Raw genomic sequence first — 16558 nt, forward strand, 5'->3', positions numbered from 1 at the left:
GCTGTGTCTGATTATTAGCAAGCACAGGGTAGACAGATGGCAGAGGAAGCTCTGGGAAATGGATCATGACTCACAAATTTCTCCAACCTAAGAGCTCAAGAAGCTGATGTCCTCAGTGTACATGTCAGGACACATGGATCTGGCCATATGGAGCATCATGTTTTCTTAAAAGGTTCTTTGTCCAAGATTAGAATGTTAGTCCTGGGAGTAAGTAATAAAAGTGCCACCATGCTGACTACAGCACGGGGGACAGAGGCAGATGTCTTCTTTCAAGCTGCAGATGATGCCAGCCTATTCTTCCTCACCTCATCCTACTGCCCCTCTTAGAACAAACAGGAGTCTTCTTTTGGGTACTGATGGCTACCACTGTTTTTGTTTTTTGTCGGTCATGGGTCTTGAACTCTGGGCCTGAGTGCTATCCCTCAGCTCTCCAGCTCAAGGTTAGCGCTCTACCACTTGAGCCACAGCGCCACTTCCCTACCACTGTTTTCTAGTAGATAAAATATGCAAAGAAATAATATGCAAACTGTTTTTCTCCCATCACCCTATCCCTTCATGAAGCCCATCACTGTAATGAGTCTGCTCCCCGGAAGATATTTAGACACTCCATGCTTTATAGCTGAAGGTGGGTACAACCAAGTCGTCTTCTGTGTTCTTGATCAGATCCAAGACTCTGCTATGCAGACAGATGTCTACACCGCATGTGTCCTTATATAAGATGGTGTGGTCCATGCATACAACCTACACATCATCCCTAGATCATTTGGAATGCCCATAAGATGTAAACACTGTTGAAATAGCTGTCACTATTTGATTTAGGAAGTGCTCACAAGAAAAATGCCTATACAAGTTCACTAGACACAATTATTTTTTCCCAAATATTTTTAATCCTTGAATGTTGAGCCCATGGACAAGACAAAGGGATACAAAAGGGTCTGCACTTTGATTTCTCCATGTAACAGTGGCAAGTAGAACAATTTGCACATGCATCTAACTTTGCTTCTCTATGGTAAAGGCACCATTACATGAACACCTCAGACTTGATAGTAGCAGCATTCCATGAGATTCAACTGTGGGCAATATATTTTTTTTAATCCGTATACTCAATTTGTCTGTAAGCAGACAATTGGCTGTATTAGAGTTGATTTAGGTGAAATCCTGGCAACAGGACTTGCCTCAAGCATGAAACTATATGCTTCTCTCTCTCCCCTTCCACAAACTTATCTAGCCAGAACTCTATTGATGAACCAAGTCGCTTTCTGTGATTGGGTATCTGAAGCACTGTTCAGGTAAAGAACCTGGGGCACTCTGTACTTCTAGAGGTACTGTGAGGAAATTCTTAGATTTGTTCATTATAGCAGAAAGGCAGGAGTGTGAAGAACTGGGTTTTTGTTACAGGGTAAAAGGATATATGCTTTAAATTTTTATTAAGTGTTTTCTTGTGGTAAAAACATTGATAATGAAGAATTTATCATTTTATCATTAATTGCATCCACATTGTTGTGCAATGTCGTGAGCATCTATCTCCAGAACTGTTTCCTCTTCCTAAGCTGCAACTATCCATCAAATACTCCCTCCCCCCTCCTGTTCCACTTGTCCCTGGCAATCACCGTTCCACTTTCTCTGAGTTTTTTAATTGTCATTTCATATCTGGCTTGTGTAACTTCGCATAAAGTCTCCCACATTGTGGCTAGTGTCAGAATTCTTTTTAAGGCTGAATGATATTCCATGGAGTTTGTCTACTGTACTTTATCTGCTCATTTATTGGTGGACACAGGATTTGGCTATTTTACATTGTTTCAGTGTACATGGCATCCAACTACCTCCTGGAGTTCCTACTTTACATCGTTTGGCTATGTGGCTACCGTGAAATTGCATCGTAAGTCTGTGACTACACTGTTCCTAGGAAAATGTTGGCAGTGAAGACCTGCCTCTAGAATTTCTCTGCACTGTCTCAAATACAGCAGGGACAATCTTTAATTTTCCCCACTTGATATGGAAACAGTTATACTATTTCACACTTCCCGTAAGTTATGTTAAATACTTTTTTGATTTTTTGAAAGTCATCTATATTTGTCCTATTAATTGTATGCAGTGTTTCCATTCTTCACAAGTCTTGGGTTGGTGGTGTTTTCTTATTAAGTTGTAGGAGAGGTTTAGAAGGTAGAAAATTACTTTGTCATATATGTTGCAAATATTGTCCCCTAGTTTATTAATTGTGTTTTGATTTTCTGATCGTTTGGTGTTCTGTGTCTGTCCACTTTTATCAGTCTTGTCTTCTGTGGTTTCCTGGTTTTGCATGACATGTAGGATGTACTCTTTTCAACCTCAGGGTGCAGGCTGGGGGAGCTGGAAGCTGCTCAGAACTGTGTCTGTGAGGTGGCTGGAGCGCTGGGCGCATATCCTCTTCCTTCTCCCCTCCACACTTCCCTGCCAGGTCTGGGGTCTCTTCTCAGCAATGGCCTTTGGGATCTTGACCTTGTGGCCCAGGCAGGGATGTGAGTATGCAAGGGAGGGGAGGGGGAAGGCAGGGGCTGGAATGCAAACCAAAAGATGAGCTGGAAGTTCAAAATGAAAGATCAGAGAATTCTACATTTTGTGAATAGGGAAGTTCTATTTATACACTTTTATTTTTCCAAGTAACATACCATCATTCCAGAGCCTTCTTATCACCCCCTGCCCCCTCCCTCCTCAGTTCACGAGCAGTTCTGGCAGCGCCTTCCCTGGGGAAAGCGCATGTTCCCAGGCCCGTCCTGTGGATGCCAGCCTTCTGGGAAGCAAAAGCCAGGCACTTTATTCTTGAAGGCTTATTTGCCTGAGGTCCAACTCATTTGCCACCACACTGCCCAATAAGTTCCTATATATGCAACTGTTTCTTTGGCAGTTTTTTTCTTTAAGTAAAATCCAAAGACTCCACGCTAAAATAGAGTCCATTACTGCGCCCTGGGAGAGGTGAGGTGGTGATGGGTTGAGGGAGACAGTCTCTTTCTTCCTTTGAAGGCAGAATTGTCCTGGATTCCTTATAAGGAGTCATTTCTCAGGTTTATTCACCCTGCACCAATCCGGGTTCATCTTGGTGCGGCACTGAGGGGTGGTGGCTCCTGGCCAGGCTCACTGCCAGGGCTCCCAGCGGCTCCAGATGCCTCTGGTTGACTCCATCCAACGGAAAACCTGTCTACCTCCTTTCCCTTTTCTAGTTCCCATTTCTTCCCGGCACTGATGCACCAGAGGGAAATGGGTGGAGAGCTAGTGCAAGCCGCAGGGTTAGGAGCAGGACTCCTCAAGGACGCTCGGCGCACTCAGATGCCTTTCTCACGTGCTGAGCCATAACTGAGCCTTTCCAGGTTTAGCTTTTGTGATACCCAAAGCTTCTAAACTTACAAGGCAGAGGGAAGTATTTATTGTTTTTGAGAGAAAGACTATAGGATTGGATGAATACAAAATTAGGTATAACCTGACTTTATATGTACAACAATAACAACCCAAAACAACAACAGAACAAATTCTTGCCACACTTCCTTCTGAGCAGTTTGTCAGTGAAGTGGGGCAAGTCGGTGGGCTGGTGGACAGGCTCTCGAGGAGAACCTGCCATCTGTCCTTGTCTCTGGATGCTGTCAGGAGGGCATAGGTCCGGAACCTTCTGCAATGCCAAGAGAAAACCAGATCTCCAACCCGGCTACCTTTTTGCTAAGTGGCCTAATGAGCTGGCTTTCTGCAACCAAGGCCACCACTAAAGATGTGGTAGACGTTCTGGGAGCTGAAGCTAAAGGCGCCCTGGCTCATCGGGTACTGTGTGTGGACAGCCTCATATGGGAAGCCCACACGAAGGAGCGAAGCTGGGAGGCCTTCCTGGGTTGTGGACTGTTATTTGTGTATTTATTTGAATTTCTTGCAAAAAAAAAAAAACTGCAGGAATTCAAGTGTCCAGACTTTTCTAGAAATCTAAGGCAACTGCAAGAGAAGGTAGAGTTTATTATGTAATTTTCAGCCTTCTCTCAAGCTCTCAAGCATAGTTAGGGGTGAGCTGGCTAGGAAGCAGGGGAAAGTATGTCTTGTCACCTTCCCATGGCCCCTACATGCCAATTCTAGAGACCTGTTTTCTCCAGTGCAGTGGAAGGGATGGTGGCCTTCGCCTCCAGGCAGCTCGCTGTGCCTGCACACAGAGGCCTGGGGCCTCTGGAGGTGAGTCTCGCCTGTATGAAGCAGCCTTACCCTGTGTGGCTTGCCTTTTCCTGACCTCTGAGTACTGTCCCCTCCTTGGCACTTTCTTCAGGGCAGGAAAGGACAGAGTAAGGGGGAAAGAATCCATAGACAAGCCAGCACCTGCTGCTCGGGACTCACATCTTCATAGACAGTGAGCGTTCGCACAAAGCCAGAGGCCCGGGGCCGTGTCAGGATGAGATAACACCCTGCCAGCTTCCCAAGAATGAGAAGACAGCTGTTCTGAGTTTGACAACAGTCTTATTTTTGCCATTTGCTGTGAAAGAAGCGAGGAGGACCGATGGGTGGGCTGGGGAACTCTAGCATCAGCATATTACCATGTCTCCAGATTTTCCCAGGGAGATGGAATTACTCATGCCTCCTCATTTGGGGAATCCTTGCTGTTCCCCAAATGGAGCCCTTTTTTTTTTTTTTTAATGGCCACAGAGGCTGATCAGTTTCAATGAAGGAACCACTGACTCTGGTTCAAAGGTAACAGGAGAAGAAACATCCTCAACTCCCACGTGAAGCACGGAACCTCGTTCTCCAAGTACAGAACATTCTGATGAAGTGCATTCCTGTAGAAGTAGTGACTAAGGTAGCTGCGATCAGAGCATCCACAAGGACACCTTTATACTGTTAAGTTTCTCAGAAGAAAGGCTTAGGTAAAAAGTTCTTGGAATGTTCCAGATTATCAGGTAGATCCATTAGCACTGCCATCCAGCAAAATTAGTAATTCCCCCAAAGGTTAACCTCTATTCCCATAAACCTTATTCAGACTTCAAACAGGAGCCAGGATTTCAAGACTCCCAATACATAAATCAGAATGGACATAAAAAGGTCTTAATCACATGGCAGACAAACAAAAGAATCTGTGGTCAATACAAGAATGAATCTGAGAAGAAAACCCCTAACTGATGTGGAATGAGTAACAACCATGGGATGACGGATTCCTTCTTAAGAATTTCCAGATCCCAGTTCACCTTAATCGAACAAGCCTGTCCTCTGCCCTGCCTGTCAGCCATGTCTGTGGTTGCAGCAGGCAAAGCCTCAAGCTCTGGGCCTGGTATTTCACTAAAAGCTGCTGTTCTCTCTCCATTGGTGGCCAGCACCACTTGCCCCTGCTTACTTCAACCTGAGAGAAACTTGAGGGATGAATTCCTTAGGAAACCAAGATGGTGTGCCTTCACCTCAGATCCCTCCCTTCTGAACGATAATTTGTGGGCATAGGCTGTTATCCTCTAAACTGTCCAGTGCTTTAAGACCAATTTCTTGGTTCAGAGACTTTGAATCATTCAAATATGGTACCTCTAAGATTGATGTGAGTTAAAAGGAAATTGAACCCGCCTCCCACTTAGGCCTTTTGCTTCACAGTTCTCTGACTAGAGCTGGGCTGAACAGCTGCAGAGCTGAGCTCACCGACCAGATCTGGCTGAGTGGGCTGAGATACCTCTCATTCTGTAAGATATGCGCAACCAGAATATTCCAACACAGGTGTGCCTCGTACTCATAGCTCAAAGGCCTCACTCCACACATCGTGGCCATCCACAGTGTCACATCCCCTGTCCCTGGCCTTGGCAAGCCCTCATGCAGCCTGTGCTTTTTGCTACACTTGAGCTTGCAGATGCTGAAGGAGCTCTCTGGCTAGCTTTCCTGACCTCAGGGCTTCATGGCCAAGATGCTCCCATCTGTACAAGGTCTGGTGAAGAAAGCCAATAATCTCTTGAGTTACCTCTTCATTGTGCGCCATCTGAAGTGAAGGAAGCAGAGAAGGCAAATTTAAAACACTCCCCAGCACATTCCTCTATCTGGTAGTAAACTAAAGTTAATGCTCCTGACCCTGCAAAGTAGCACAATACCACCAGACCTAAGGTAAAGCACCAAAGGCTCTTGTTTTGTTTGTAATCAATACACAGAGAGCCCAGCCACTTCCTTGTGACCATCCTCCCCAGATGGGCCAGCCACTCCGCCTTAGCCTCACAGAGGCTACAAGTAAGCACTGCTGGGAAATAGTCTTTCCCAGAATGATTCCCAAGCTGCGAGATTATTTGCCATGAGGTGCAAAAGCAAAGCGTGCTGTGGCTTGACTTTCTGCAACAAGCTCACACTACCATGAGGACTAGAAAATGACACCTGTTTCCACACGAATAGTCTTATAATGGCACTCCTCAGCCATCCAACTTGTTTTTTTAAATAGGCATCTAAGGTTTTAACACCTGCTTCCTACACAGAGGCAGGAAGCACAGGCATTGTTAGTTCTGCTAAATTTTAACAGCCTTGAGGCATTTATTTGTTGGTGCCCAAGTTTTCTTAAGAACTACAGTTGAGAAAAAAGGGGAGGGGTGAAGATCTCACAAGTAAGCTAAGTAAAGAATTCACTGTGATTTTTTCTTTAAGGCACAAGAACAATCAAGAAGCTGTAAGTTTTTACAAGAACAAGACAGACATTCATTTTGTGTGTGTGTCACTTTATAAAGGACCTGCAAATGTTTAAGCCAGAGCAACCTCAGATCAACAGGGCCTTTCTGGTATGGTGACAGCTGTCCTGGCTTTCCTGAAACTCTTCTTCTGTTTAAAGCCCAGTGTACCACTCTTCTGTGGGTATCCCATCTCCTGGCCATCAATAAATCAGAGTTGTCTAATGCGCACTGCATGGGCTGCAGTGAGGGACTCGAAGCTGGGAGATGACGTTGCCATCCCTCTTCAGGGAACAGGGTTTGAGACAAGTCCAGTGGGGCTGAGGCTCTGCAGGGTGAGGCAGCATCTTTGGTGGGGTCTTCCCTTCAGTATCACTGCTTGTTTTATACCTAGAAACCATGGGCATGTGGGGGTGCAGGTGACCTCCATCAGATGCATACTATTCTTCAGTAGCAGTATGAGCTTCATTTGATGCTTTCTAGGAGTTAAATTGCAATCCACGTGGGTATAATCCATGTGCATGCTTAGGGACAGGCCACATTCCTGCTCACAGGGGTCCACTGTGCTCTAGAATGGTCCAGCAGACACTCTCCATCTAACTTCATGCATTCTTGAGGGCTTTGGGTCACGCACACAAACCCCCATATCTTTGATGGCCTGGGCTGAGGTGGGTGTGTACCCACATTATTGCACATTAAATGCAGTGACTGTACAAATGATCTCTGCATTTCAGATTCCTCCTAAGTTGCTGCTGTCACCCAGCTGCACAGACAGGGCAACGTGAGAGACACAGAATGAGAATAGGACAGTTGTAGGAGACTCCAAACATGACTACTGTGCTGCATTCACCTTTCCCAGCACCAGCTGGGAAGTGCTGGCAAGGAGAGGGCAGAAGCAAGACCCTGAACCAGAGAAGCAGGGGCCCTTTGTCCTGAAGTCAGTGGTGGCTTTTATCAAAAGGCCAAGGGCAGAGAAGTGAAGCCCGGGCAAGGCTGTGGGAGCTGGAAAAGGGAAGCCTGGCCTGAGCCCAGGTAGCCGTTACGTGGCCGGATAGGGCGAGGCTGGAGGTCAGTATCCTGAAGGCTGAATGGAGCCAAGGCAGGCTAGGCAGCACGAGCGTTCTGATGGGACAAGTGACCACTGCCCTCTGCAGGCCGCCCTCCTTCTGGCTTGAATCAGCCTAATTCTTCAAAGCTGGCAGCAAAGGGCAGAGCCCAGGTTCCAAGCTGCGAAGGGGCTGGCTCTTTGTGTACTCTCAGAGCTCACATTAAAGCTGCACCAGAACCACCAGTCCACCATACATCCAAGGCCAGGCAGGTGTCCCAGACATCTTCCAGGAGCTGGCAGCAATGAAATGATGAGATTGAAGTGGTGAGAAGCCCATGAAAGGACGCCTTTCACCTGTCCTGCTGGTGGTTGACAAGCTGGAGTACAACGCCTGCTCTTGTAGCCACTGAGGTAGGACCGCCTTGTCAGGAAGGCTGGGGTGTTAAAGAAGAGCTCAGGGCATCTAGAAGGACAGCACCCTGGTGGTCCTTGGGATGAGCCTTGAGAGGCCCAGCAGAGCGCCCACCTACTGGGAAACCACGGTGTAAAGGTGAACATGGCATCTCTTTAGTGTGCTTCTGCTATGCATTCTCTCTGTATTCTTCACAGCTGAACCGACTTACAAGGTCTGAAGGAGAGGCTCTGGGGTCTTCCATGCTCCTGCAGTCCTAGATTTAGAGCGCAGTGTTGTAATGTGTGGCTGGGAGTCCGCTGGAATCAATCAAACAGGCTGCTACCTAGGAAGCAAACTTCAATTTCTCTAGTCCCAGTCCCTTTTCCGTGGATGAGCCAGAGTATGGGCCACCTTCAATGTGGATTGTTTCCTCTGACTTGATGGAAATAGGGTAGCAATAATGGGTGGCGAGTCTGGTGTCTCCGGGAGCTTTTTCTGGGGTACTTTCTCTCACCGAAGTCCCATACTAATTCCTCCACCGGTGAGTGCCACCCTTAAGTCAGGCAGCTTCTGCACTCCCAGGGTGGGAACAACTAGGATGGGAACAGAGCAGGGGAAGACATCCTGGGAAGTAGCATCTGAATTAGCGAGGCCAGGGCTCCATCCACAGGTGTGGTGTGTCATGACAAAAATGCCAATACTTAAGTCAAGAATGTCTGCTGTTAACTTTTAAAATAACTTCAGAATAGTTTTAACGTTACTATAAAGATAACACAGAGTTCTCATTTACACCATTCAATGTCATCTATTTATCAACGTCTAAATGGGTATGGCACAAGTATCATAATTAATGAACCCATAGCAATAGGATATTATTGACAGAAGCCCAAACTTTCTCCTGATTTCCAGGATCCCACATTACATTTAGTTGTAATGCCTCCTTGGGCTTCTCTTGGCTGTGACCATGACGGATGTTCTTGCTTTGAGGTCCTTGGCAGTTTTGAAGAGGGTTGGTCAGAAATGTTGCATATCCTTAGTTTGTCTGATGTTTTCCCCATTACATATGAACTATATATTTCTGGGAGGAAAATCTCCAAGATAAAGCACCATTTTAATCATATTGTATCAAAGGTCTGTTCTGTCAATGTGACATTGACTGTGGCTGAGGTAGATGCTGTGAGGCAGCTATTAAAATACAGACCCAGCAGGGGTGAAGCTGGTTGTTTATACAGAATTCCGTGTTTGACTCTCAAGTATGGAGTTCTCCTACCCCAAATAGACTCAAAAGGAAATATTTTTTTCATATTTGTGTGCTTTGTGTTGCAATTTGTCTTCCTCCTCCCAGGTGTATAAAGGTGACATTGCCACAACAGAGCCAAGTAGTACAACCACCACCTCACAGTGGTGTGTGTGTATGTGCATACATGCGCACGCATGCACATGCATGTGTACATGGTGAGAACACTTAAAAACTACTCTGAACAGTTTCCATCAGTGACTATTAACTACCGTTCTCACTTTGGATATTATAGCTCCAGAACATGTTTGTCTGATAACTACAATAGTGTGTGTCTTCTGCTTATTCCGGGTAACTATCCTACTCTGTTTTCTGGGTTTGACTTTTTAAAGACTCCACATTTAGCTGACATCAGGCACAATTTGTCTTTTGAGTGTGTCTATTTCACCTAGCAATCATGTCGTCCAGGTTGGTATTATTGCTAGTGTGAGAGTCCCAATAGTCTTCTTGTGCTGGTCCTGAGGAGAAAGCACTAGTGTATGAGAGTCTAATCCTCCAAGCACACACACACAAGAGCTGAGGACCAATAGACTGGCCTGCTCCACACCCACCCTCCCACCCAGGTGGAGGACCACTTCTGGTGCTCATCCTCTCATTTCTCACTGGGATGTTCCTTGTATCCACATTCACATTCCAAAACAGACTGCCCTGGACAGGGGTGGTGCTTGGAGGACTTTGGGAACAACCCTTCTTGACTTGGCTGCTCCTGTATAGTATTTTTGGCTTGTGAAAATGTATCAAGCTATCTATTATATGCAATAAAAACGAAAAATGAAACCAAAAATAAAACAGAATGTCTAGAATTGGCAATGCTGGTGAGTACTTTTGACATGAGCATTTAAAAAATGATGGCAAAATATACACAATAAATTTGCCATTGCAACCATTTTTATAATTCAGCAATATGAAGTATATTCACAATGGGTTGTATAACCATCACCACCATCCATCTTCAGAACTGTTCATAATCTCCAACAAAGTATTCACTAAATATTTAGTATTTTCAATATTTCATTTCCATGAATTTGATTATTCTAGATAGGGTCAGCATAGTGTAAAGTTCATCTACATCAACATGCCAGAGCCCCCTTCCTTTTTAACCTTCTCCATGTCTAGAAGAGCATATTTTGTTTTTCCATCCATGTGTTGATAGGTACTTGGTTGTTTCCACCTTCTGACTACCATGAATAATGATGCTCCAAAGACTTGTGTACAAATACCTGTCCAAGCTCTACTTAGGGTAAATACATAGAAGTGGAGTGGGTATAAGTCTTTTGGTAACAACTCTGTGTTTTAATGTTTTGAGGAACTGCCAAGCTTTTTACCACAATGACTGTATCATTTTGACATTCCTAACAAAATGTTTGAGTATTCTGATTTCTTTAATGTTCAATGACATTTACTTTTTTTTTTTTCTGTTAATAGCTGTCTTAGTGGATGCAACTCCTTGAAGTACTGGGATTGAACCCAGGGCCTCACATTTGCTAGGCAAGTACTGTACTAGAACTTGGGCCCCACACACCCTTTTTCTTTTGTTCTATTTTGTTTCTAACAGTTTCACTAACTTTTTCAGACTAGTCTACTTCTTGGGATCTTTCTGCTGTTGTGATACAGGCTTGTACCACCATGCCCAATTCTCCTTGTGCTTTTGATTTTGTAATAACCAATGCTATTGAACATATTTTTTCAAACACTTCCTGTCCATTAGTACATCTTCTTTAGAGAAATGTCTATTAAAACCCTTTGTCCATTTTTTTTTTTTTTGGTCAAGAGCCTGCACTCTGGGCCTGGGCACTGAACTTTAGCTCTTCAGCTCAAGGCTAGAGCTCTACCACTTGAGCCACAGCACCACTTCTGGCCTTTTCTGCTTATATGGTGCTGAGGAATCAAACCCAGGGCCTCATGCATGCAAGGCAAGCACTCTACCACTGAGCCACTTTCCCAGCCCTACTTTGTTAATTTTTGAACTGGGTTATCTTTCTGTTGTTAAGTTGGAACAATTTTCTTTATATTCTGGACACTAAATCCTTGCCAGACATACTATTTCCAAATATTTTCTCCCATACTGAGAATTGTCTATATTTTATCTTTTGCTGCATAAAAGTTAGATTTCGGGCTGGGAAAGGCTCAGAGTTCAAGACCCAGGACCGACAAAAAAAAAAGAGTTAGATTTCATAAAGTCCAACCTATCTATTTTTCCTTCTGTTGCCTATGTCTTTGGTGGCCAAGAAATTACTATAAAATCTAATGTCATGAATGATGCCAACTTTTAACTTATGCCACTCTAACCATAAAATCTTCTGGACTTCTTTATAAAAATTCATTTTTTTCTTAAACCAGATTCTTTGGTTTCAGGGACTGGCATCATGGCTGGTACGAGCATGTGCTCACTGGAGAAGCAAGTGCTCAGTGACTGTTAATGGAAAGAATGGCATGTGGGCTTTCCCCATGGGCCCTGTGGAAGGACATGGGACCTGTAAAGTGTAGTTTTCTTTCCCCTTGATGACATGAGGTATTGCACAGGCAGGCTCTGGGATCCACCTTAGCTGTCAACCTCACTGACCTTCATCCATGTTGGGGCAATATCTTGAGCTTATGCTCTCCAATGCCAGGATAGCCTCATGCAGATAATTTACCCCCTACATGGGTCATAAATGTGAACTAGGATTTCAGAAAAGAGAACTTACAAGGGTGATAGCTTCCTGGGCAATTGCATGGCATTCTGGAGCCCAGAGCAGGAAGTTCAGGATGAGGCATCTGACCAGCTGTCCACATACCAGTGATCTGGAGTCTTCGTTGCTGCTCTGGACAGAGGCCACCTGGAGATCCATGGCTGAGAGTGGGGCACTTGAGAGCAGTGTCAGGAGGTAGTCCAGCACAGCCTTTAGCTCTATCTGGGTAAAGCAAGTTCAAAGGGTAAGAGATTAGGGAGACTCAGGACACATGACTCTCAGATTTACTTAGTGCTTTGAAGCCAGCCCCAGAAAGAAGAACAGCCTGGCACCAGAGAGAGGGCGGACACAGGCGGCTGAGTTTACACACTGCTCTACACAAACCCAAATGGGCGTAATGGAAATTTCTTGACTTTCTTTCGTCTTGCTCACCAAGCAGCCAGGGCCCCATGCCAGGAATTGACCTTTTTTGTATGAAAGGAAGCAGTGAAAGAAAGGTTCTCAGCAGAATGTAGTCAGATTTTTCATATTGTGGGAAAAAGAACAGAAAGCTCCTTGAAGACCTCTTCACTATCAGCCAGAAGCAGTTAGAGCCAACGGCCACCCTGGGGCGGTGCAGGAAGAATGCATGACTGTTTCTGCTATTACTGTCTTTGAGAAGGACATATGCGTATGGGCATGCCCAAGAGCACCTGTGTGCATACATGTGCAAGTGTGTGCGTGCATGTGCACCTCTGTTTTGTTTCAGTGGTACAGGCTGTATATACAAGTTTAAAACTCAGAAGTCACAAGTCTGTGGAAGGCACATAATAATGATAATTGTCCTAAGCCTGTGGGCTGCTTTTGCATAAAAAATATTTATCATGCTAAGACTTTTGCTTGTTAAAAGCATGGCACATCAAGTCGTAACTTGGAAAACAAAGCAAATATTGAAAGCTATAGACCTAAAAGGCCACATGGAACTCCTAACAGCTATGTTCTATCATTTCTGAAAGAATACTTAGGCCTGTTCCGAGAATTCCCATGACTGATTTTATAGAACTGTGAGAGCTGCTTATTTCCCTCGAAGTTAGGCCTTGCTCAATGCTGTCATAGACTACAGCACACTAGCAGTGTTGTGTGAGCTCTGCTGACCAAAACAGAGACCGTGAGAAACAGCACCACAGGACGCTTCCACAGAGCTGGCAGCATTCCCAGGACAGCCATCTCCCCTTCTCTCAGCTGTGCACCGCCTGCACTCAGCTGATGGCAACTACAGTAGCCCTCAAAACTTTCTGCCATCTAAACAGGACTGCGAAACCGAGGCCTCAGGAGGCAGAGCCTTTATATCTATTTTCTTTTGAGCAGCTTATGATTTTTTTTTTCTTTACCATTGTCTAGTGTCCCTAAAGACTTGATCTTTCTACTTACTCCAGACTGACTTTTCCTTCAGGTTCTTTCTGTATCCAGAAGCTTCTATGTGACACATCAATACTTGAAATGCTTTCTAGGGTTTTCAAAGTATTATTTTTGTTCTGTCTTATAAATTTATGAGGATGAGTGCCAGTCCCTTGTAATCCTAGCTTCTCAGGAGGCTGAGATCTATAGGATCATAGTTTTAAACCAATCCAGGCAGAAACAGGCTAACTAGACTGTATCTCCAAAATCACTAGCAAAAAGCAGGGCAAGAGGTATGGCTCAAGCAGTAGAGTGCTAGCGTAGCAAGTATGAGGTTCTGAGTTTAAACCCCAGTACCAGCTAAAAACAAATAACAACAAAAATGAAAACAATGAAAGAGGGAGGGGGAGGGGAGGAGAGGGAGATGGGAAGGGATGGGAAGGGGAAACAAAGGAGGAGGCTACAATGCTTGATAAGAAATGTACTCATTACCTTGCTCATGTAATTGTAACCCCTCTGTACGGTATTTTCACAATAATAAAATAAATCAATGAAAAAACAAAGGAAGTAGAATGACGGGGTTTGAAGTCTTATCTTAGACAGGGCAAATAAAAACATAAGACTGGTTTTGGGGTATTTTTGTCTCTTCATATAGACTGGGCTTTTAAAAAATTATAACATTATTATCTTTAAGCAGTTGTACAAAGGAGTTACAATTCAACAATTCAGTTTGTAAATACAACACATCTTGATTGCTATCACTCCTTTCATCATTCTCCCCCATCTAACCCAATCTATCCCCTCTCTCCATCATTTTTAACCTTGTAGGATATGTATTGAATAATATGGCTGCATTCTCCTCTCTTCATTCATCTGCCTCCCCTTGACATTCATCCATACCTTTCAATTGCCATATGAACTCTAGATTGCATAGAAGGCAGTGTGCAGACAGATAACAACCTGGGTAGGACTGGCATGCTCACTGTCTTCACATTCCTACACCTTGGAGACAGCCAGTAGTAATCAGGTTCTATCAAACTGCAAAAAGATCATGCTTGCAAATATGGTTGTTTGCTTATCAAGTCACCCAGCAGATCATAAGGGAGCAGAGTTCACAGAAATCAGGAACACAAGACGGCTGAATTATTAATTTAGTTAGCCTAGAAAATCTCCCTCCACAGGACATCACACACCAACACCTCAGGCCAGACACTGAGGAACAAAGGGCTCTGACTCACTAATACGAAGGCCTGGCTTCTGTCACTAAGCAGATGGCTACCTCTGATTGAACAACAAAGGCATACAGGACAGACGGCACCAAACTACTCTAAATGAGTTAATCACTTTTATCCAAGAGCATCCTGAGTAAGAACTACACATATGTTTTATTTTAAGAAAAAGCAAAACCCCCAAACCAAGGGAACCAGTAAAAAGATGTACCAGTGAAGAACATTCTAGGGTTTGAATCTTACTGATCTATTTATTTCTCTGTACTTCAAAATTAAATTTCTTTGTCAGTATCTATTAACCATATGAAATTTACACATACCTACCAACTTAAGTTTATACAGAATCAAATATAAAATGCATACAAAAGGGCTTTAGAAATCATGAGCACTTCATACATCTAATCATTACTGTTAAAAAAAATAGGATGATGAAAAGCATGAACTATGGTTTCCCTTAATTAGTTTAATGTGATATTTAAAGGGAAGAAATAGAAGGGTTTCTTTTTAATCAGATAGCAATCCTTGAATACATATGTTGATTATGATAATTTCTTGTTTTATTTTGATCCAAAAAATTATTCTCAAATTTCAGCTTTTTAAAATCCAACTGTTCTTTCATTGTCATGCAAGCCCTTTAACAAATAAAATATAGACATCTGTACTAGTCTCTGATTTTTTCAAACAGAAAATACAAAACAAATAGGAACATTGTTCTATATATAATTAGACCTGTTCCCTTTAATTATTAAAATCAGCAAAACATTGGCAGTTGAAGCTTTAAGAACCAGCAAATAAATGTTTGCAAAGGAGGTGCCAATGCCTTTAATCAAAGCATGGCTTCCTGTAATTATTATATTCACATAAAATAACAGCTGTCTTTGCCACAGTTACCCAGTCCAGTCCTGTACTTAACCACTCTGTTATTTAGGAAATGACCAAGTCCTTTTTCAGAAGCAAAGTGGTTCATATTATGTGATGGCTGCAGTACGAGGTCTAAACAAAGCAAGTAATGTGGGAACTACTGACCAATCCAGGAAAGCAGAAAGTCGGGTAGAAGCAGACTGTCTAGGATGCTGATGGGGAAGAAAGGAGACTGGCTTAAGAGCCAAGCTCTGCGTAGGGAAGTGATCCTCACAGGAGTTGTCATCCCCTCATGGCATCCCCTGGAAGACAGCCCTGAGGCTGGACTGGACACCAGGCAATAACAAATCAGTCACCCCTCCTGAGCAGAGGCCCAGGAGAGCAGAGGCTCAGGAGATCAGGTACAGTCCTGGGGGGTGAGGCAACATCTTTTCCCCAGGCTACTCTGTGGAGGAAGGAGATCATCTCTAACTTGTAGGCCCAGCCCACATCTTCTGTCATCTAAGTGGACAACTGCACATTACCACAACATATGCCATGACTCCCCAGAGATTGAGGTATGGGGGAAGACAAATCCATAATAGAGCCCCTGCAGCCAGGATCTACTCCCCAGGGCCCAACCAGGAGCACACAGAGAGAGGCCTGCTACCTACCATGGTCTGTGCCCTCTGCTGCCTCCCGTCCTGGGGGCTATAGTAGAATGCCAAGAGCCACAGCAGGGCTGCAGGAGGTTCAGCTTCCAGCCTCAGTAACTGCTGAGCTGCCATGTCAATCCATCCTCCAAAGTGAGCGAGCAAAAACCAGCTCTCAAAGGGATAACCTTGGGACCTGGAACAAAACCAAAGATACAACTTCAATGTGTGTGAATGGTTGGTTTAAAGTGCACTTACCAGTGAAATACAACTTGCAAAAGAAAACAAGTTAGACTCAGAAATCCCTAGTGAGCCTATCACAGGACATACAAAGAGATGCCTCCTGCCTCCCCCTCACTCCCAACTCCATGTGTACTGAGGACTTTGGATGCTTTTAAGTCCTAATACCTGGGTATTATGAGTATAGACTT

The 16558-nt window shown here is 44.2% G+C and overlaps 1 protein-coding gene across 3 annotated transcripts in view; it reads right to left on the reverse strand.

The window, feature by feature from the left end:
- Positions 1–881: 881 nt before the first annotated feature.
- Positions 882–16558, reverse strand: part of Fancc (FA complementation group C) — a 205875-nt gene continuing 190198 nt past the window's right edge. The window contains exons 13-16 of one of the 3 annotated variants that reach the window (XM_070033703.1): positions 16149–16323; positions 12044–12250; positions 5859–5950; positions 2358–2534 (exon numbers count right to left, since the gene is read on the reverse strand). In XM_070033703.1, coding sequence (XP_069889804.1) covers positions 2453–2534; positions 5859–5950; positions 12044–12250; positions 16149–16323 — 556 coding nt within the window. In that variant the 3' untranslated portion in view covers positions 2358–2452. Of the gene's footprint in view, positions 5951–12043; positions 12251–16148; positions 16324–16558 lie in introns of all 3 variants that reach the window. The other 2 variants (XM_070033704.1, XM_070033705.1) reach the window with 2 other exon arrangements.

Source organism: Dipodomys merriami, unplaced genomic scaffold (assembly GCF_024711535.1).
Source record: "Dipodomys merriami isolate MVZ:Mamm:240054 unplaced genomic scaffold, mDipMer1.0.p SCAF_22, whole genome shotgun sequence".
NCBI classification, from domain to species: Eukaryota; Metazoa; Chordata; class Mammalia; order Rodentia; family Heteromyidae; genus Dipodomys; species Dipodomys merriami.